Here is a 22,659-nt window from a genome sequence, read left to right as displayed (position 1 = left end):
ACCCAAAGAGGGACACCTGGCAGGCTCCATTGGTAGAGTATGCAACTCTCAATCTCAGGGTTCTGAGTTCAAGCCCCACACTGGGGTGTAGAGATTACTTAAAAATGAAACTTAAAAAAAAAAGACCCAAGGAGACTATATATGGAAGATATATATAGAGAGATATATGTGTATATATATATGATACACATATACATATGGATATGTACATATATATTAAAATATAAAGGAACAAGAACATAAATATATGCAAGCATATATTATCTATCTTTGCATGTATATTTATGCATGTAAATATATTCATTAAATAGATGTAGATTTTATATTTTATATGCTTTATATTTTTTAGTTTAAATATGGTAATACAGAGATTATGGTTCTGCAACTTGCTCCTTTCATGTAGCAATGCATCCTGCAGAGCTGGCCGTGGTACACACGGGTCAAGTCTAACTGCTCATGAAGTTCTGGAGCGTGGCTCCATCATGGTGAATTTGGCCGTTCCCCTACTGATAGACATTGGGCTGGTCTCCAAGTTTATTCCTCACTACGTGAATGTTATGTAGTCTTTCCTTTGTGATGCCCACCCCCAGCCCCTCACCATCCTGCCCCTCCCAAAGTGGGCTGCTCCCTCTTCCCAACATTCCTGATGCAGTGACCCTTTCAGGCCCGCATCGAGGAGCTGGAGGAGGAAATCGAGGCAGAGCGCGCCTCCAGGGCCAAAGCAGAGAAGCAGCGCTCTGACCTTTCCAGGGAACTGGAGGAGATTAGCGAGCGCCTGGAAGAAGCCAGTGGGGTCACGTCTGCCCAGGTGGAGATGAACAAGAAGCGGGAGGCTGAGTTCCAGAAACTTCGCAGGGACCTAGAGGAGGCCACCCTGCAGCACGAAGCCACCACGGCTGCTCTTCGGAAGAAGCACGCGGACAGCGTGGCCGAGCTCGGGGAGCAGATAGACAACCTGCAGAGGGTCAAGCAGAAGCTGGAGAAGGAGAAGAGCGAGCTGAAGATGGAGATCGATGACCTTGCCAGTAACATTGAGACTGTCTCCAAGTCAAAGGTACCTGACCCCCTGCTCTTAGCAAACGTTGAGGTGGCCACATACACCACCCCAGGGAGCAGGAGCAATCTGATCCCCCCAAACTCACTGCCCATTCAAAACTGAAAAGCCCTCTTGCCTTCTGCCTGACCACAACCCCCCAAATCCATTCCTGTCATTCAACCTTGACACAATGACCCACTATGACTCAAGGTCTCATCATCCTTCCAAAGTTTCAGAAAGTTTTCAGAATCTTCCAATCCATTGGTCATTTTCTAGAACTAAACCTGTGGATGGATTGCACCAAACGGCTTTCTACGTGCCACCTCCTTAGCCCATGGTATTGATCTCTGGGAGGCATAACCAGCATGAAGTTATGTGTGAGAACAGGGGTAGATACAAGTTTTGTGCCACTTGAAGCATGTGAAATTCAGGAGGGGAGGGTCTCTTTAAGAAAACACATGCAAAATTATAAATACAAAGTTAGGCATGAAAGCAAATATTCATTTAGAGTAGAAAAAGAAGTTACAAATTACTGGCACCCTGGAGACTCAGATCTCTGTCTTCTGAGACCTCTTTAGGCCATTTGTCAGTGATGCCTCCCTACAAATATATTCTGCTTGCATCTAGCTTCCCTTCCCCACCTGGAAACTTCTATACCACCTGCATGATCTAGGGCCCATGCACATGAAGGTCGTTAAGTTCAAACCTCACCAGCTTCCTGGTAAACCCACCCCTGTGTTTGACTTCAGGGCAAAGGCTTCCTTAGAGAATAATGGTGGGCTCTTAGATCCATGGGGCCTCTTGCTGTCCTACTTTAGGATCTGGATGCCCACAGCCTGGGGCTTCCTCTTGATTTCTTTCTCACTGTTTGACTGCAACTCCTTTTTCTCTCTTGCTTGCTTCCCCATTTTTCTGCTCTTCTTGGCTTTTTCCTCCCTCTAAGGAGTTATGTCTGTATGTATTCTCTGTCTCTATCTTTGTCTCTCTCCCCTGTAGCACCCAGGCCAGGTTGCAGGGTTTTCTGGGTTAGAACAGATGACACCACCACCCACATGCAGCACCTCCTTGCCACCTCCCTTTCTCTGCCACTGGTTCATGCTATCTGTTCTCAATTTTAGAATCCAGTGGAAGAAGTACCTATATTGCTTTATATTTTTTAAATTGTTGTATCCTTTGATTTTTCTCCTTGTGAGTTGCTGTCTCTTTTTCAGCTATCCCATATAAAGTTGTTTCATGTTCATATGTCATTTTCTTAAAGATATCCTAAACCCCTTGAAAACTTCCTTCAAATCTAATATTCCTGCCTCTTATACCACCATCTTTTACTTCTCAGTCTGAGGAAAAATAGATGCTCAAGATATTTGTTTTATGTTATGTGAGTTAGGAGGAGGGAATCTACAAACTTCACAAAAATACGGGCCAACTAGAGGCTGGGGGAGTGAATCCCTCCATGCCACCTCCACCATAAAGAATCTTTCGTATAACCAAATGAAATATTCAACACTATCATCTGAATATACTGCTTTCAAATAAATAAATCAGGTGGTAATATTATTCACATGACAACAGAATTACTTATATTACAAGAGGATTCTGGGGTTCCTTTGAGTAGCATCTTCTCAAAGGTTTTTATGTTTTTTTTTTTTTTTTTTACAAACCAATCAATACTTATCTACTTAAAGCTATTGCTCCAACCTATTCGTGGTGACTAAGCAATAATCACAGATAAAAATAAAGCAAATCTGAAGTGATTATAATTTTTTTAAAGATTTATTTATTTATTTATTTATTTATTTATTTATTTATTTATGATAGACATAGAGAGAGAGAGAGAGGCAGAGGAGACACAGGAGGAGGGAGAAGCAAGCTCCATGCCAGGAGCCCGACGTGGGAATCGATCTTGGGACTCCCACTCCACTCCAGGATTGCGCCCTGGGCCAAACGCAGGCGCTAAACCGCTGAGCCACCCAGGGATCCCCTGATTATAATTTTTTAAACTGACATTTATGTGCTCTCCATTTTTATTTTTGTTTTACCTGCTAAGGGGCTAAACTATCAAACTCCCAGCTCAATACTGAACACCAGAAACCCATTTTTCCCATTAATGTTGATTTTTTTTTTTTTTAAAAGAGTAATGTGGAAAGAATGTGTCGGACTGTAGAAGACCAATTTAATGAGATCAAAGCCAAGGATGACCAACAGACACAGTTAATCCATGATCTGAACATGCAGAAGGCAAGACTGCAGACCCAAAATGGTAAGGATGGGCAGGGCTTCTCTAGCCCAGCCAGGCCACGAGTCAGCGACAGTCAGCAACACTCATGCATCTGTTTGGTAGGGGAGCTGAGCCACCAACTGGAAGAGAAGGAGTCTCTGATTTCACAGCTAACCAAAGGCAAGCAGGCCCTCACCCAGCAGCTGGAGGAGCTTAAGAGGCAACTGGAAGAAGAAACCAAGGTAAGAATGCCTCTTTCTGAAATGGCAGAGTCAGAACGAGAAGCCACAAAAACTGGAGGCAATGCATGAAGTCCGATGCTTCTCCTCTCTGCTATGTGGCAAGGTGGGAGCCCATTCTTTGAGGCTACAGGACTTTGGCATTGGATTTCCTTCCTCAGAGCCAGGGTGCTCCGTCCTCTGGGCTCCTCTGTCCCTCACAGGGTGGTCTGATAAACACCCCTCTCCAGCCAGGGCATCCCCTCCCTGCCGCCGCCCCAGCTTGACCATCTCTGTTGCTGTGTATTCTTTCACTCTGCTCAGCCATTCATCCTGGCCACCTGAAATGCCCTCCTTTTCCTTCCTCATCACTCATGTGTCACCTGCTACAGCACCCGATTTTAAATTCTCCTCCTTCAAAAAGACTGCACAGCTTTCAGGGGCATGCTTGGGACATAAACATGACACCATCATCGCGTCTTGACTTTAATACCTAGATATTTATGTTCATAAAGCCCATCTCCCCACTGACCTGTAAACTCCCAGGCAAGAATAATTTTTCCCTAGTGGTAAACATGTACAGTGCACAGTAGAACAGTACACACATCAGGTGCCTAATAAATGCTGTCAATGTGTGTTCAAGCATGAGAATAAGAATCCAGGAGTCTACAAAATTACGTTCTGTGATTTTGAGATTGCCATGCACCGGGTGGGACTTACAAGGCAATCTTCTAGAATTTTCCCAGGCTCCACTTCTTCTAAAGACAAAACCAAGCATTTTATTAGTCTCCCATCTTTCCACTATATGGTAAGGGTCTTCAGGGAACTGGGGCGGGGTTGTGGCAAGACCCAGAGTCTGAACAAGCAGTGAGAAAATCCATTACAGGAACGAGGCTGTCTTCTGGCCAGGATACAGTAGCAACTGAATTCTCTTCCTTGGGCAAAGTTTTGCTGTCTATCTGTGTTTCCAAAAAGATGGAAATGTGCACATGACTATGCTGGGTGAACAAAACTCTTTCTTTGATGGTGGCATCAAGTGTTGTGTGCTTGGCACTTGGCTGGCTCAGTCTGTAGAGCACACAACTCGATCTCAGGGTTGTGCATTCAAGTCCCACGTTGAATGTAGAGATTACTTAAAATCTTAAAAAAAAAAAAAAGTGTTTTGTGATCATCAAGAGGAGAGCTAAATTATCCTCCTGACCAAGTAGGAGTACGCGAGGGAGGCCCCTGGGCATGTCCTCCCTGCCTGGGAAGAGGTAGGACAGCCATGGAGACAGAACAGCTCACATCAGAGTTCCCTGGTGTGGAGACACAGCCCCTGCTGACACCAAACAATGCTTTTGGGTTTTTCACGGCGACATCTTTCTATAGCATTGCATCAGTAGCAAGAAAATTATCCCCTTTCTAATTCTGTTTTAATTCTTCTGATTGCATAAAGAAAAGAGCTCAATTTGGATACCGTCTCTCTAGCAAGGGCTCATTTTTCTTATCAAGGCGTACAGAGAGTGGGCTTCAGGCACAGAGCCGCAGTGGCCAGGACCTAGTTAGAAGGGGATCGAGAACACTGCTTTATTCCTGTTGCCTTTATTCTTATGGCTCCCATCTGCTTGTGGCAAATGTTAGTGCTTGTTTATTTAATGTAGTTTAATAGTTTACTGGCAAAATCTGAATATTTAAATACAATAAGGGAGTCAACTTGAAAAAAAATTAGATAACACAAGACATACGCAGGTACGGCTAAGTTTGTGAAGGCAGGTCGGGAATAGTTCACGTTGGGAGATGCCGGTTTATTTTATTTTATTTTATTTTATTTTATTTTATTTTTTATTTTTTATTTTTTTGTAAATTTATTTTTTATTGGTGTTCAATTTGCCAACATATAGAATAACACCCAGTGCTCATCCCATCAAGTGCCCCGCTCAGTGCCCGTCACCTAGTCACCCCCACCCCCCACCCACCTCCCCTTCCCCCACCCCTAGTTCAGAGATGCCAGTTTAAATGAAGATACTTTGGCTTGATAATGGCCAAATGTCTTTGCAATCTGCTACCACCATCCTCCCACAGGCCAAGAACGCCCTGGCCCACGCCCTGCAGTCCTCCCGCCATGACTGTGACCTGCTGCGGGAACAGTATGAGGAGGAGCAGGAGGGCAAGGCCGAGCTGCAGAGAGCGCTGTCCAAGGCCAACAGCGAGGTGGCCCAGTGGAGGACCAAATATGAGACGGACGCCATCCAGCGCACCGAGGAGTTGGAGGAGGCCAAGTACGGGCTCCCCGGCCACAGCAGCAGAGGAGACCCCAAAACACGAGTGAAGGGACAGAGAATTCTTCTGCCTTGAGAGACCCTCTCGTCCTTCCCATGCCCTTGAGTTTTTGTTAAGCATCCAGGTAGGGCATCCCTATCCTTCCCCTAGGACTGTCCTTGTTCCCTTGGAGGCTTCTTGGTGACCAGCTTTGCCACCAAGCACTTTGGGATTCTCCAGGTGATGCTTAGACCCTGCCCACTCATCCAATTCTAGGTCTGGCTCTTACCATTCCAGCCCCAAATGGACTGCCCATCCTTGTCAGATCCGACAGGTAGTTCTGAAATAGTGCACCTTTGTCAAGTTAAAAAAAAAATCTGGTTCTCCTAGGAAAAAACTGGCCCAGAGACTCCAGGAAGCAGAGGAGAACACAGAGGCTGTGAGCTCCAAGTGTGCCTCCTTGGAGAAAACCAAGCAGAGGCTTCAGGGGGAAGTGGATGACCTGATGCTGGACTTGGAACGCACCAGCACAGCCCGTGCCATCCTGGACAGGAAGCAGAGGGACCTTGATAAGGTCTGTCCCCAGAGAGCCTTGGCCTCTCACACTTGGATGTGCATCTGGGAGGTCCCCCGAGCATCAAGTCATAGTGTGGGGGGTGGTTTGTGTATTACGTGTTTGCTTTGCTGACACTTCCAACAAAGTGAATTTTCAGTTGAAGCTAATTCGGATTACTTCAAGATCCAAATATCTTAAAGAATACAGCAGATGGAGGCGCCTGGAGGGCTCAGTTGGTGAAGCACCTGCCTTCGGCTCAGGTCATGATCCTGGGGTCCTGGGATCAAGCCCTGCATCAGGCTCCCCGCTGGCCTCTCCCTCTACCCTTCCCCCTTCTTGTGCTCTCTCTCAAATAAATAAAAGAGAAATCTTTAAAAAAATAAAGCAGATAGCCTGTAGGAGCATAAGAGTCTGAAGCCCGTGCTCTAGAACCACCCTGTCTTTGAGTCCATAGGACAGAAGGTTAAAACCTTGGCGTTGCATCCAGACAGCCCTTGTTTTTGTGGCCTCTCCCAGGTGCCTTGGTCCTTCCTGCTGTTCATGTGTCCCTTTGTCATCTCCAAGGTCCTTGCAGAGTGGAAGCAAAAGCTGGATGAGAGCCAGGCTGAGCTGGAAGCTGCTCAGAAAGGATCCAGGTCGCTTAGCACCGAAATCTTCAAGATGCAGAACGCCTACGAAGAGGTGGTCGATCAGTTGGAGACACTGAGGCGGGAGAATAAAAATCTGCAAGGTGAGCTATCCACGCCACCCCAGGTGTGCACCAGTCCCGCTCTGGCTTCCTTCCTCCCACTGCCCCACAGGACCCTCCTGTCTGCTCTGCTGATCCCAGAGCTCAACCCTGCTCATGTCACAGACACAGTCGTGGCGAAGTCTTAGTCTTGAGTGAGTTGCTAAGCTCACCTCTTCTTGGAGAACGAGATCTTTCACGGATCTGTCCATACATGGCTCTGTGTCCTTGGGCATGTCACCAAATCCCTTAGGACCTCGGACTCCTGATCCGCAAAATCAGACCAGACCCGATGCCCCCTAAGGCTCCCCTCTGGTTCCGAAAGACTAGGACTCTATATTCTGTGCTGTGTCTCCAGAATTTTCTTCTCTGGTCCTCATGGTGACCGTTTTTTATATACTTTGCGAAGTTTTAGGGTCACACACAGCAGTGTTCTTGCCGCTCCTGTGTCTGCATAGTTCAGGTGAGACAACACACCTGTGTCGTGCTGATATCTCACCTCAAGGGCTCCACTGTATTGTCTCCCATATAAACGTGAATGAATCCCCAATCCCAAATTGCCAGGCAAAATGCCTCTGCTGTCAACTGGAGCCTGATAAAACAAGCTAAATCAGGAGGTCTGGGTGGCTCAGTCGATTACGACACAGGTCATGATCCCAGGGTCCTGGGATGGAGTCCCGCTTCGGGCTCTCTGCTCAGCGAGGAGTCTGCTTCTCCCTCTGCCTCTGCCTCTGCCTGCTGCTCTGCCTACTTTCTCTCTCTCTCTCCCTCCCCCCCCCCGTCAAATAAATAAATAAAATCCTTAAAAAAAAAAAAAGCAAGCTAAATCGATCATGTCCTTTGCAGAAGAGATTTCCGACTTAACCGAGCAGATTGCAGAAACCGGCAAGCATCTTCAGGAAGTGGAAAAGAGCAAGAAACAGGTGGAGCAGGAAAAGTCAGACCTCCAGGTCGCCCTAGAAGAGGTGGAGGCAAGTGTTCGGGACGTGACCCGCAGAAGCTCAGGAGGGCAGGACACCAAAGGAGGGGGGAGCCCACCGGGCCTTTGGGGTTGCTGCCTGCCGGGAGGTGCGGAAGTTCCATGGGGAGGAACATCCAGTGGTCCCTGGGGGACCAGCTGTGCAGCTGTGCTGTGCTTCATTTCCTGGGTGTCCCCTAGTTTATCACTTCCCCCTCTTTGAAGATAAATAAATAAATGTGTTCATTATGTCCTTGCTGGCTTCCTCTAAGGAAGCAAGAGCTCAGTCACGAAACATCCTGAGAGCTGGCTCGGAATTCCTCTGCTTTATACCAGTCACACGCCAGATGGGCTTTGGGAATTCCATCAAGTCAAAATAGGCCCAGTGTCCTCAGGCCCCAACCAGTGTGGCCAGTGCAGGGTGGAGGGTGGAGCTATTTCTGGGGGAAATTTGCATAATGCAGGGTGACCTGACCGGAGAGCAATTAACCTGCCCCTCCAGAGGATCGGTGGTCTCCTGAGTTACGGCTGCCGTTAAAACACACACACCCAAGAAAGGTTTTACTAATTCAAAAAGGTGCTCTGTCCCTCTCCAGACATAAAATTGTTAATAACAAATGCAAAGTTTTGGTTCCAGTTTCGTTACTTGTTGGGATATTTGAGGGCACATTGTTTCACCTCTACTCATCTATACAATGGGTAGAGTGATACTGATTTTATCATTATCGGGAAGGAAAATACCTGTTCAGATAGATGGCTGCTGGGGCGCCCGGGTGGCTCAGTCGGTTGAGCATCTGCCTTCAGCTCAGGTCGTGATCTCAGGGTCCTGGGATCAAGCCCCACATCCTGTTCCCTGCTCAGAGGGGAGTCTGCTCCTCCTCTCCCGCTGCTCCTCCTTCTGCTCTAGATCTTGCTCGCCCTCTCTCAGATAAAGAAATAAAATCTTTTAAGAATAAAAGAAGAGGACTGCTCATGACTCCCCCCTGCACGCCCCCCCATCACTCCTCTGCTTTTATCAGGGCTCCTTGGAACATGAAGAAAGCAAGATCTTGCGCGTCCAACTGGAATTGAGCCAGGTGAAATCCGAGCTTGACCGCAGGGTTACCGAGAAGGATGAAGAAATCGAGCAGCTGAAAAGAAACAGCCAGCGGGCAGCAGAGGCCATGCAGAGCATGCTGGACGCCGAGATCCGCAGCCGCAATGATGCCCTGAGGCTGAAGAAGAAGATGGAGGGGGACCTCAACGAGCTGGAGATCCAGCTGGGCCATTCCAGCCGCCAGGTGGCAGAGACCCAGAAGCACCTGCGCACAGTGCAGGGCCAGCTCAAGGTGAGCACGTGCGTGTGCGTGGGCTCAGGTGGGCCTGGCGGGCGTTGCACCTGTCCTGGGCTCCGGCCTCACACCTGGCTTTCCCGGAAGGACTCCCAGCTGCACTTGGACGACGCCCTGCGGAGCAATGAGGACCTCAAGGAACAGCTGGCCATCGTGGAGCGCAGGAATGGGCTCCTGCTGGAAGAGCTGGAGGAGATGAAGGCGGCCCTGGAGCAGACAGAGCGGACCCGCAGGCTGTCGGAGCAGGAGCTGCTGGACGCCAGCGACCGCGTGCAGCTGCTGCATTCCCAGGTGGGCGCCTCCCCCCTCCACCCTGGGCCCAGGTAGGACCCACCCTTGCTCCCAGACTAGCGGTCAAGACCAAGGTGCATTAAGCTTCGCTCTTGGAGGGCTGGCTGGCTGGCACAGTCCAGTAGAGCATGCAACTCCTGATCCCAGGGTTGTGAGTTGGAGCTCCACTTCGGGTATAGAGAGTACCTAAAAATAAAATCTAAAAAAAAAAAAAGCTTAGTTCTTGGAATAACTATGCTCCAGATGCACAGATTTCTGAGCTTTATTTAATCTAAAGATAAAAGGTGCATGCATCTTGTGGGAAAATCAGAGAAAGGAAGGATGAATGATTCCATCGAGGGGCTTGTCACGGGGGAAGTTGACAGCTAAGCCACAGCCTGGGAAAATTAGAATTGCATTTCAAAATAATTATTTTTATTACCTTTATGAAAGTTTTTGTTTGTTTGTTTTTTAGTATATGTGCCGCCGAAGAGAGCACAGTTGTTGTTTGCTTTTTAAGGACATAGAAGTTTCTTGAATACACCGCAAGGGAGCAGTGAGCGGGACAGCAGAGGAGAGGCTGTCTGCCACCTTTATAAAAGTTTTCTAAAAGAACAAAATCTTTGTTAGAAAATAGAATATAAGCAAACAAATAGAAGAGAAATACCAACTACCGTGTTACCATTTTGAGATCTTTCATTCCAGGCTCTTGTCCATGTGTATAAGTATTATACTTTTGTAGAAATGTGATTAATTTTTTTTTGCAACGTCTCATTTGAATTTTAACACTTTGTCACAAATGTATTCCCACACCTTTAAATAGTCTTCTAGGACTATTTTTTTAAAGATTTATTTGAGGAAGGGGCACCTGGGGGGCTCAGGGCGTGACCCTGGAGTCCTGGGATCGAGTCCCGCATCAGGCTCCCCACAGGGAGCTTGCTTCTCCCTCTGCCTGTGTCTCTGCCTCTCTGTGTGTCTCTCATGAATAAATAAATAAAATCTTTTAAAAATATATTTATTTGAGGACGAGAGAGCACATTTGTGCATCAGTGGGGCAAGGGGCAGAGGAAGAAATCTTCAGGAGGACTCCCTGCTGAGTGCAGACCCCCCCCCCACCCACCCCCCTCCACACAGGGCTCTATCCCAGGACCCTGAGATCGTGACCTGAGCCGAAACCAAGAGTCAGTCGCTTAACCCACTGAGCCACGCAGGCACCCCTCTATGACTATCTTAATGGCAGATAAGTGATCCGTTACAGTAGGGTGGTATGGCACTTTTATTTAATCGGTCCTCCATGGCTGGATGTTTTAAATTATTCCCAATAAAATGTTTACAATCAGAAAAATTTCTATGATGAACTTAACTTATAATTAAAAGTTCACATTTTCCCCATTATTATTATTATTATTATTATTATTATTAATTTCCTTATTACTCCTAGAAGTAATTAGATTGCTGGAAGCAGAATTTCCTGGTCCAAACGATAAAGACATTTGTAGCCTATTAGAAATTTGCCTTCACGAAGTGGCCCCAATTTTTATTCTCATTGGGAGAATATGTAAGACCTCTTGCCTCTAAATCCTCAAAGACCCCCCATTATACATCTTTTAATCCTTACCGGCTATATTGTTAGAAAACACCTCACCTTTTTCATTTTGATTTTCACAAGGTGTCTGGCTGGCTCAGTGGGCAGAGCATCTATCTCTTGATCTCAGGATCATGAGTTAAAGCCCCACACTGGGCATGGAGCCTACTTAAAAAAAAAAAAAAGATATGAAATTTTGATTACTAATGAGTAATTATTTCTTCAGGTGCATTCCCCCTATCTGTACTTTGTGTCTTGTTTTCTTACTTGCACGATTTTGTCCTTTTTATATGTTAAGGAAGAGAATGTTTCTCCAGCAACCTACATTGCGAGTGTTTTCCACTTGTCATGACCCTTACAATTCTATGTATAGTGTGTTTTGATCATTAGAACTATTTCTCATTTTATATACTTATGCCTACCCACCCTTTCCTTGCTCTGATATCTTTTACTGAATTCTCTCTTCTTCCTCGAATATGTGAAAGTCTACCTTTATCAGTTACTCACTTATTTTATGTACAGTTAGTTCCTGGGTCTGTTTCAGGACCTTCTGTTTGGTCAAGAATGAAACAGCACCTAGCAAATCCCTGAGATGAAAAATAAGAAATGAGATGGCGATTAATTTCCTTCCCCATGCAACTGTCTCCTGCTCAATTTGTCTCAAGCATCCAAAGATAACCTACACCTCTGGGATCTGATTTTTCCTGTAGAACACAAGCCTGATAAATACCAAGAAAAAGTTGGAAGTGGACATAGCTCAGTGCCAGGCAGAGGTGGAGAACTCCCTCCAGGAGTCCAGAAACGCGGAGGAGAAAGCCAAGAAGGCGATCACGGATGTGAGCTCCATTGCTTCTTTTAGGAGCAGGTGTTTGGAGATAGGAAAGGGGTTTCTGGGTGGGGACCAGGCAAGTAGGTTCTTTTGCCTGGTGACCTCTAGAATCGTGTTGGCTTCCTAGAGTTAGATGAAGCCTCAGCAGAGACCAAGTGGGGAGGAGATGCATCACCAAGTGATAGCAGGATGAAGTAGGCAGGATCAGCATGCATAGTATTGACCTTGACAGCATCCTCTGTATCCTCCTGGTGGGGATGCCAGGTGACCTACTAATACTTCCTATGAACTTCATCAGGCGGCCATGATGGCCGAGGAGCTGAAGAAGGAGCAGGACACCAGTGCCCACCTGGAGCGGATGAAGAAGAACCTGGAGCAGACGGTGAAGGACCTGCAGCATCGTCTGGACGAGGCTGAGCAGCTGGCCCTGAAGGGCGGGAAGAAGCAGATCCAGAAACTGGAGGCCAGGGTGGGGTGACTTGAGAGGATTCTGACCCTCAAAGTCCTGTCTGATTCAACCATCTCGGACGGGGCCACAGTCCAGAAATTAGGTTGCAGGAAAGTGGGCATTGGTGGAGCGGATGTGAGTTTGGTCTGAGGACTACTTGCAGATCTCTCTGTGAGCCGATTTTCCCACCTAGTTCTCCTGTTCTCCTTCACTGGTTCCTCCATCCCCCACAACACACACACACACACACACACACACACACGCTTTGCAACACTTAAGTCTCGGGAGCTGCAGTGTGAAGACACTTGCAAATGTTCACATCCTGTGTTTATAGGAATTCAGCTCCACATAAGTGAGGGGAAATGTACTTTACATGCACAAAATCACATATTTGGTGTAAGCTACATTTTCTCCAGCCTCCACTTGGGTGAACAACAGCCCATCCTCTGTAGAGTCTAGAGTCTCTCTTCACCTCCCACCCCCGGCTCCCAGTTGTCCCAGATTTCTCAGTCTCTGAATGAAGTCAGTCTGAAATGCTGGTTTGCTTCTCACTTGCTCTGTCCTAAGTGGCAGGTGGCCGGTGCTCTGCAGCCCACTGCCCCAGGAAAATTCTACCCCCTGCTCAAAGCAGTCCTGCTTTTTCTTTATCTGGGAGCCTATTTGTATTTGTATTTGTTTCTGTATTTGTTTTTCCTTTTTTTTTAAGATTTTATTCATTTCTTCACGAGCAACACACAGAGAGAGGCAGAGACACAAGCAAAGGGAGAAGCAGGCTCCCAGTGGGACTCAATCCCAGGACCCCAGGATCATGTCCTGAGCCGAAGGCAGATGCTCAGCCACTCAGCCACCCAGGCACCCCCGTTCCCCCTAAATTCTTTAGATGCTTACTTTTCCTTCTTCCCAGTCATACTCTATTACATGAGCTTAGCCTGTCTTCCTCATGGATCCCTCCACTGAGGGAGTGATTAGAGCCCACACCACCCTCCAGGATTCTTTGATTCCTGAGCTGGCAGGGAGCCCTCGGCCAGCCCCCCTCATCCCATGGGAGGCACCTCAGCCAGTTTCCAGTCCCAGCTGCCCCTTTATCTTTAGTTCCACAAAACTCACAGAGGCCACAAGGGCATTGCCAGGAACATAGATGTTTGCAAGAAGCTAATAGTAGTAAACAGCTTCCCGGGGCTTATGGGGTGGCAGGGGTTGCAGTGGGGGGAATATTTTTGGAACAGTGCCCAGAGTTACCGTGTTCCACTGGTAGATGTCAAGGTCGATCTGGTGAGTCCCCAGGCCCAGAGCTGCCTGCGTCTATGGCCACTGGGATTCCTCCCAGGGGCTAGGCTGCCACCCTCACTTCTTGGCTCTGTCTGGACCATGGGAGTCCGGGGCCAGAGTTAGTGACCTGTGCTCTCAGTGGCCATCCTGTCCCCTCAAGACTTCAGGGAAAGCCCTATGCAGCTATGAAAGAAACACCTGCATAGAGATTTATCATTTAAAACACACTTGCATGTGCTTTGTCTAATTTGACCCCCACATTTGAGGTGGTGGAGCAGGAATTAGAGCCTCCATAGATACAGAGAACACATAGAAATTCATTTTTGGGACACCTGGGTGGCTCAGCAATTGAGCATCTGCCTTTGGCTCAGGGTATGATCCCGGAGTCCTGGGATCAAGTCCCACATCAGGCTTCCCTCAGGGAAACCTGCTTCTCCCTCTGCCTGTGTCTCTGCCTCTCTCTGTGTCTCTCATGAAAAAATAAATAAAATATTAAAAAAAGAAAAGAAACTCATTCTTAGGGGCAGCTGCTGATGTGCTTTGAATCAGCCAGCTCGACCCAGGGCTTGAACACACCTTGCCCATCGCTGGCCCAGGCTCTCTCCATGACCCACCCCCCGCCATGGCTTCACTTGACTAGGAATCAGGGCCCCCTAAATGCTCATGCAGGCTTCACCTGCGGGGATGGGTTGGGGCTGAAGCCCAGGCCTCACCAAGCTGCTGGCCCCAGAGGAAGAGGCCTCTCCTGGGAGCCCAGCCTGGTGGCCCCACTGAGTGCACCTAGGAGGGCTCCCTGTTCTCATCTGCACCAACAGTGGTGGCCCTGCAACTAAAAAGTGGTCCCCCAGCCTTAGGAGGAGACATTTTTACAAACTATAATGAGAGGATCCTGAGTCCCCCCTAAAATGACCGACTTGGGAGTACGTGGGAGAAGCCTGGCTGCTCTGACCCCAGCCCCGTGCTCTCTCCACCAAACCCAGGTGCGGGAGTTGGAAAGTGAGCTGGATGCTGAGCAGAAGAGGGGGGCCGAGGCTCTGAAGGGGGCCCACAAGTACGAACGCAAAGTCAAGGAATTGACGTACCAGGTAGGGGGTCTCCAAAGCCTCAGTGAGCAGATGTGGCTCCGACCCCAGCAGAAGCAGCGGCGGGTCCCGGGGGCCCTGGCATGGTGCTCTGTTTGCAGGCTGAGGAGGACCGCAAGAACATCCTCAGGCTCCAGGACCTGGTGGACAAGCTACAGGCCAAAGTGAAGGCTTACAAGAGGCAGGCGGAAGAGGCTGTGAGTAGGGGGCCCCTACTCCTGAGCAGGAGTACATCCTGTTCCATAAAGTCCACAGAGCCCGAGGCCCAGGTTTTCATGTGCAGGCTGCAAACTCAGAGCCTGCCTGCACCTCCTTGGTACCTCCTGACTCACCTCATGTGGCTAGCACCCTCACTTTAGCCCGCACCCCTGCCCTCTAGAGCATCCTAGCCCACCCTGCCAGCCTCACCTTGCCCTGACCTGACACCCCGGGCATCCCAGCCCACCCCACCAGGACTCCTTAGACACCCCCCCATCCTGGTTCACAGCATCCCACCTTGCCTCCATCCCCATCCCCACGGCCTCCTCCTTCTCACCCTTCCTCACCACCACCCTCCCATTCATCCTTCCTGACCTGCCCCCTCATCAAACAGGTCTAAGAGATATTACTAGCAGGAAGCTAGGGTGGGAGGGGCTTGGGATGGGGGGAACTTTCTCTTTTACAGAAAAGAAACAGTTTAGTTGGCAAATTGAATTTAAATTTTTAAAAAAAGTTTTAAAAAAGAAAAGAAACAGTTTGGGAAACTCTAGGTTAAACAAAGTTGAACTGGTTGCTTTCAGGGATTTCTCAGATTTGGCAGGTGACATGTCATGCACTCTTCAAAGTGGACAAGCCGTTCTAGAATGCAGCATGGCCCAGCCCTTCCCATACCTCCCCGCCACTTTAGTGGAACTTGGAACCTTTTTACTGTATGCAGAGCAGCCCACAGGACTGGTGTTCTGAAGAACAAAATTTGGGAGACCCTGCTGTTGATAAATGAGCATATGGCTCCTCTGCTGGTCCTTTCTGCCCCCCCTGCCCAGGGGCTGGTGGTTCCACCCTGACTACAGGGAAGCAGATCTGAGCTGGTTCAATGGGGGACGGATGTGTGCCCATGGGATGAGCATGGTCGCAGCAGGACTGCCTGGGAGGGTGGGTGCCAGGGGGCCACCTTCTTTGAGAACCTTCAGATCGCCTGGGGGCACCTGGATGGCTCCGTAGTTGAGCCTCTGTCTTCGGCTCAGGGCAGGATCCTGGAGTCCTCAGGATCAAGTCCCGCATCGGGTTCCTCAAAGGGAGCCTGCTTCTCCCTCTGTCTGTGTCTCTGCCTCTCTGTGTGTGTCTCATGAATAAATAGATGAAATCTTAAAAAAAAAAAAAAAAAAAAAAAGAACCCTCAGATCACCCTCAAAAGACATGCACAGTGGCCTGGCCACAGGCAGACAGTAACTGGGAGAAGGTCAGGGTATTGGCCTCTGACCCCTCCAGGTGCCTTGAGAGGACTCGGAACTTGGGGAGCCCCAGCAGGAGAGTCGGCACAGAGCAGGGATGTGGGGGGCCAGGCAGGGATCCTAGGAGTGGCGGCTGTACCCTCGAGGTGACCAGACAGCGTACATTGGCAGGGGCGGGGAGCGTTGTCCTCACCCCAGGAGAGGACAGGGAATCTGAGGCCCAGGAGCCCCAGAGGCAGAGTGAAGGCCTTCCTCAGCCTCCACCCCTCCATCTCCTGGTCAGGAGGAGCAGGCCAACACGCAGATGTCCAAGTGCCGGAGAGTCCAGCACGAGCTGGAGGAGGCGGAGGAGAGAGCGGACATCGCCGAGTCCCAGGTCAACAAGCTGCGAGCCAAGAGCCGAGATGTGGGGGCCCAGGTGAGAGAGCAGACCCCTTCCCCAGATTCCTGAGACCAGGACCAAGGGGGCATCCAGGGAGAGCTTGTGGGGCAACGAGCAGCAGGGCTCAGGGAACCCAGACCCCCTATCACCCCTGGCCCTGCCCAGAAAGCCTCTGCTTTTGGGGGTCCCTTCCCTCTCCAGGGCCTGCACAGCTTTGTGTCTACAACGTGCAAGGGCAAACAGTGCCATTCCTTAATATTTTTCTGGAACTTCCAGACTCTCCAGCTGCTCCACGTACGTGAAGGCAAAGCTCAGCCTTGCCTTTGGTTTGACTCATTTCCTGATTGTTTTTCTCCCACAGAAGATGGAAGAATGAGGCCTTCCAGATGCCCGTTGCCATGCGACACGTGGGGGGAGAGGGGAGGGATGGTGTCGTGAGAAATAAAGTCTCCTAACGCTGTGTCTGTCCAGCTCTGCGTGTTCGTGATCACCGTCCGTCCCGCTTGCTCGGGGTGGTTTGAGGGCCTTGCCTCATCTGCTGTACATATAAAGAAAGAAGGGATGAGAAAGTGGCCTCCTGGCCCCGAGCAGAAAAGGTGGAGAGCCAACCCTCTGCTAAGCGAATCACCAGCTTCCTTCGCACTAGAGAGAGCAGAACCCCTCCCGCATAACTAGAGAGCATTTTCCTCCTCGCAACACAGAGTGGTTTCAGACTCACTTCCCCAGTGTCTCTCTAAACTGTCAGGTGGGGAAACTGACTCCAAAGAGATTAAGGCCCCTCTGGTTACCCAAGGCAGGGTGGAGACCAGATGCCCAGGTCCCAGACTCACAGGCAGGTGCTTTCTGCTAAGAAACTCTACTTTTCCATCCTGTCCTTCTTAGGGGCCGTGTTGTACAACCACTGCTCCCCGTGACATTTGAGCAGAGAGCAGGTGTACCCCCAACTCATTCGCTCCTGGGAAACACTGGGTAGGGGCTTGTGTGTCTTCTTCCGACTGTGTTCACTCTACCTGTACAGATCTTTCCCACGGTGCCCAGAGCCAAACTGTGAAGGGGGCAGGTGGGCCTGGAGAGCCATTCGCTTCCAGGCTGAGGCTGGCCCAGAGTAGATCCTGCTGGTTTAGGGGCTCACTCCTGGATCCTAATCAGATTGGGTAGATTTGCTTACACCAAAGGGTTAAAGCAATAGAAGAATATAAGGACAGGATTAGGAACCAAGAATTAATTTGAGCCTCATCACTTCACAGCTGTAAAGGCACCACCTTGGGTTGGCCTTGGGTTGGCCACACATTCTCTGAACCTGACTTGCCACAATGGTCGTACTGCCAGGGGCATGGGCTCGGGTTCTGGCAAATCTGGATGGAATCCCAATGCTGTCACATGCCAACTGTGTGGCCTTGAGCATGTCAGTGTTCTCTCTGAGCCCCATTTTCCTTATTCTGTAAGGTGGAGATAATAAAAGTCATAGCTTCGCTGGGATGGGGCTGGGGCTGGGGTGGTGACAAGGGCTCTAGGGTTTCTTTTCGGAGTGATGAAATGTTCTAAAATTGATTATGGGGATAGATGTGTAGCTGTGAATATAGTGAAAGCCACTGAAATATATGGTATGTGAATTACATTTCAATAAAACCAAAACTGGCTTACTCTGTACCAGGCACCAAGACAAGTACACTATCCTTTAACATCTTGGATCAGCCCTTCTCTCTAGCTTTCTGGATCCAATCCTCCTTTCCATCTCACCAGCCCACCCCACATGCTTTCAACATAGTTGAGTTGGAAGCAGAAGCAGCTGGCAGCAGTGATGGTGGCAAGAAATAATCCTGAGGTCAGGTGACATCATATGTCTGACATTATCATCATCATCACCACCACCATCATCACCACCATCATCATCACTATCACCATTACCACCATCACCATCATCATTATCACCATCACTACCATTATCACCATCATTATCACCACCATCATCATCAGTGCTAAACTTTAGGACTGGACAAGTCTATTTAAAAAGATCTCTTCAATTTCCTCAATTTTATAGTCAAAGAAACCGAGATGATTCTCAAGGTCCTCAAATATTAGCCCCAGTCCAGCCCTCCCAATAAGAGTAATAACGTTTCAAAAACACAGAGCAATTGTATATGTGTTGAATGTTCACATGCTCCTTTTTCTCCTTTCCATTCAAGCCACACAACAAACCCATCAGGAGATAAGGCCTATATCAACACCCTAATTTTTAAACATGTTGCAGACAGGCTGTGGCTTGTCCAGTGTTGAGAAAAAAATATTGCAACTCTTCAGACTCTCTGTAGAGCACACGGTCTCACAATGATGGGTACTGGGTATGATGTAGTGGTAAGAGCTCTTGGTGCCGACCTGCCTGGGTCCCAGACCTGCCCCCCCCCCCCACTAGCTTTGTGATCTGGGGCAAGTGAGTTCACAATTATAAGCCACAGCTTCCTTTTGTGTAAAATGGGGGTGTAACACTGTACTTTTCTAGGGTTATTTTGAGAAGTAGAGAAGATAATACAGGAAGCACCCTTGGCCTAGAGCCTGGCACATAGTTAGCATATCATGATGGGGAGGGGCGAGACGTGGCCTCAGGACACAGGTGGAGTATAACACAGGGAGCCAGATGCACCACAGTCTGGGGTTTGGCTGTGTCTCTAAAGGGCTTCCTCTGGTTTGAGGAGATCATATACCATGTAGTTGGGGGATCATCAAAAAAATTCCTACGAAATTACACTTTCTCTGGCATCCCAACAAAAGCAGATGGGGATCCCATCTCCTCAAACACTCCCCAGTTCACCTGGGGTTCCCTAAAACAAAGCCACTCTCAGACATCTCTGCACTTACCTGGCTCCCCACATCCCAGCTCTGGGCCCCCCAGATCTCTGAGTCAGAAAGAAAGGACATTCCTATATCCTTCCCAGTGCATGACAGTGTTTCTACTACACCAGAATCCTGATCACGGAATGAGGGTATGAATGGATGACCGAGAATCTTCCATATCTAGACACCAAGTACGTCCTGATGAGAATAAAATAAAAATAATTGTTGTTTTTAATTTTCTTTTCTGAGGACTGGAAGAAGAGAAAGGAGTAAAGATAAGGTTTCTGTGCTGAGTTTTATTTTCCAGTGTCTTCATGTTGAATTCCAGCTGGCAGCTGAACCCTTTGGCTCTTTGGTTGGGCCCCTCTGACCCCTCTAATTCTCTGGAAAAAACCAAGAGGGTAGCAGAAAGTGCCTTGCCTTGGGTCTCCCACGTGGTGAGGGAGTGTGCATGGGACCAAGGCATGGGCTCCTGTCTCAGCACTCCATACTTTCTAGAAGTCCTTGGGCAGGTCAGGTGATATCTCTGAGCTGCAAGAGGGAGCTGGAAGTCCTGGCACTGCCTACTCATGGGATGCGATTGTTGAAAAATTTCTAGGTGATATTGTTGTGCAAAAGGTTTCCTCAACTGTGCATGATGCCCAAACTGAAGGTAGCATTGCTATAGCCTCACTAGCAATAATGGCAAAGGTAATGACACGGTTGCCATTATCATCAAGTCATTCTTCAGTGGCAAAGCCCAGCCATCATACTCTGGACCTGGGGCTTTGGGCTTTGGAGAGCAAAACCCACCCTGGCCCCTTCAAAACAGAGCTTTGCTGCCATCTCCTGGCTGTAAAAAGACACACTTTTCATTATGCAAATGACCTTGACACCCCACTCCTAAAGTCTCCAATATAGGTATTCGGAGAATGTGAGGTGCCCTTGGGAATCATGGTCTTCTGGTCCATCTGGGATGCTGGCTATGCAGATGAGAAAATCTAGATTAGTGGTAGGGTCTTGTCATCCCTGAGGATGAGTGTCAGAGCCAGCCACCAGGGTCTCCTGGCTACTAGGCCAGGGGTCCCCACACTGAATGTCCATAGAAGAGGGCCCCATAGAATAAACTCCAAGTGGAGGGCCTCCTAGCCAGGCAGAGAGAGTGAATGGTCCCTGGGGATGGCCCTGGCAGCAGAGGCTGGGAGCACACCAAGGGTCTGCTCCCTAGTCGCCTTCTCCTCATCCTGGGAACCTCTGCCAGACTGGAAGAGGAATGTTGGCCCCAGGGTGGAAGGCAGTACACCTTCAGAAACAGCTCCCTGCCCCTAACAGGGGCCATGACCAGACCCTGAATGGTTCTGGGATGAAGGTGGCCCAGGATCGTTTAAAAAGTCAAGTTCCTTGACCCTAAGAAAAAGGATCTGCGTGTCGATGCCTCAGGGAGATACCCAAGATGAAGAGTTGTGCCATTGGACCCTTCAGACCCCTCTGCCTTTCTGCAGTCTCCCCAAGAGGTTGAAAGGGCCAGCTTCCTTGCCCTCCGGCATGTGAGTGGGTCCAGCCAATGCAGAGCTGAGATAGAAAAGCAGAAGGAAGGAAGAGAGTGAGGCCAAGGATGTTTGCTCCCTGGATCCCTCTCTACAGATCTGCAGGCAAAGGTCCCATTTCCTAGGAGACATCCCACTCCCCCCAGCCCTCTCCATCCCCATCTTCTGTAACTGGTCCTCACACCCACTGCTTGCACATTCAGGCCTAGGGTGATGGGAGCCCTGAGGTATCAGATCTGGCCTCTGGCTGCATCCCTGCTGCTTCCCCATAACTGTCCACACCTTTGGGAGGTGCATCTCCAGCAAACACTCCTCACTTTAGGCTAATCTGGGCACCCTGCCTATTTTCTGCTGGACCTCTGCAAAGCACAGGAACCCCCCAAGTCTGCACACCTATTTCAGGGCTCTAGAGACCTCCTGTGGAGCAGACCCAGCAGACCATGCCAAGTTAAGAGTTGCGGGCCAAGAAGAGGCTGCAAAGCAACCCAAGCATTTATTTTGGGGTCTTCAGGATTGAAATCCGGGAGGCACACAGTTTACACAGAATCGAAAGGGTGCTCCAAATTACAAGCAGGGAGCGCAGGCTTGTAATGGCAAAACCCACAAGATCACATGGGTTCTTTTGAAAGAAGTGTGATTGGCACTGACAGAGTTAAACTATCTCCTGTATGATTGGCTATTCAGAGAACAGATGCTACATTATCTCAATTCCAGCCCAAAGCAGAAGGATGTGTTCTAGAAGAGGAGTTGGGAGGAGAGGTGCACTTGACAAGTTGCAATTGATAAAAGTCCAAAGTCCAGGGTGTTTCAAAAATCAAAACAGGAGGTGCACAAAAGCATCTTGTCCTCCCCACCCTGTCTGAATGGTTCTCTGAGCTGTGCTTACTGAGCTTTTGGAAGCTTCTTTCAAAAGAGAACTACCTGGCTCCCCTGCAGGGACATCTCTGCATCATAATCCCATCTAGATAGCTAATTCCACATTCAGGTTCATTGCACGGGTGGGCCCGGCACAGACCTTCACCAAAATCAAGCTTTTAAGACTGCTTCCAGGTCCTTTGGTTTTCATTTAAACCAGAACTCACACGCATGCAGGCATAGCTCTTGAACCCAGTCATTTCTTCTGGGATCCGAGTGGCACCAGGGGTGTCCTGCGGCTAGCTCGTACCAGCTCATGCCAGCTCATGAGGGCTGACTGTAACCATTGTAGGAATTTCCTGAGCCACTCAGCGCTCCATTGATATTATTAAAAATTCAACTACATGAACTTACCAGGAGATAAAGCGTATGAAAAACAAAGGTCATCAAAAACTCAAAACTTGGGATGCCTGGGGGGCTCCGTGGTTGAGCATCTGCCTTTGACTCAGGTCATGATCCCAGGGTGCCAGGATCAAGTCCCATATCAGGCCCGTTGGAGGGAGCCTGCTTCTCTCTCTGCCTGTGTCTCTGCCTCTCTCTGTGTGTCTCTCATGAATAAATAATCTTAAAAAATAAAATAAAAACTCAAAACTTTCAACTTCCTAATTATTTGCTACATTTTATTATGGCTTCTGATCTTAAGGTTATTGACAACTATTCAAACTGGGTGGTGGGAGGACTATTTAACGGTGTGCTACATGGATCTCTTCGGAAGCCAGCCTTCAGCTAATGTCATGCTGGTAGCTTGACCTTGGCCATGGAGGAAACACAAGCTACAGAAATGGGTGAACACGGCAAGGCTGGGCTGT

At 48.9% G+C, this 22,659-nt stretch overlaps 1 protein-coding gene across 2 annotated transcripts in view; it reads left to right on the top strand.

Moving 5' to 3' along the window:
- LOC112647369 (myosin-13) overlaps positions 1–17,076 on the top strand; it is a 51,408-nt gene extending 34,332 nt beyond the window's left edge. The window contains exons 25-39 of one of the 2 annotated variants that reach the window (XM_025428376.3): positions 665–1,054; positions 3,167–3,293; positions 3,375–3,493; positions 5,534–5,730; positions 6,101–6,284; positions 6,831–6,996; positions 7,840–7,964; positions 8,971–9,279; positions 9,370–9,573; positions 11,848–11,973; positions 12,265–12,435; positions 14,664–14,768; positions 14,867–14,962; positions 16,479–16,613; positions 16,939–17,076. In XM_025428376.3, the coding sequence (XP_025284161.1) occupies positions 665–1,054; positions 3,167–3,293; positions 3,375–3,493; positions 5,534–5,730; positions 6,101–6,284; positions 6,831–6,996; positions 7,840–7,964; positions 8,971–9,279; positions 9,370–9,573; positions 11,848–11,973; positions 12,265–12,435; positions 14,664–14,768; positions 14,867–14,962; positions 16,479–16,613; positions 16,939–16,953 (2,469 nt within the window). In that variant the 3' untranslated portion in view covers positions 16,954–17,076. Of the gene's footprint in view, positions 1–664; positions 1,055–3,166; positions 3,294–3,374; positions 3,494–5,533; positions 5,731–6,100; positions 6,285–6,830; positions 6,997–7,839; positions 7,965–8,970; positions 9,574–11,847; positions 11,974–12,264; positions 12,436–14,663; positions 14,769–14,866; positions 14,963–16,478; positions 16,614–16,938 lie in introns of both variants that reach the window. The other variant, XM_049110225.1, reaches the window with a different exon arrangement.
- Positions 17,077–22,659: the final 5,583 nt, after the last annotated feature.

Source organism: Canis lupus, chromosome 5 (assembly GCF_003254725.2).
Source record: "Canis lupus dingo isolate Sandy chromosome 5, ASM325472v2, whole genome shotgun sequence".
Classification (NCBI taxonomy): Eukaryota; Metazoa; Chordata; class Mammalia; order Carnivora; family Canidae; genus Canis; species Canis lupus.
This window is presented reverse-complemented; position numbering and strand designations above follow the sequence as displayed.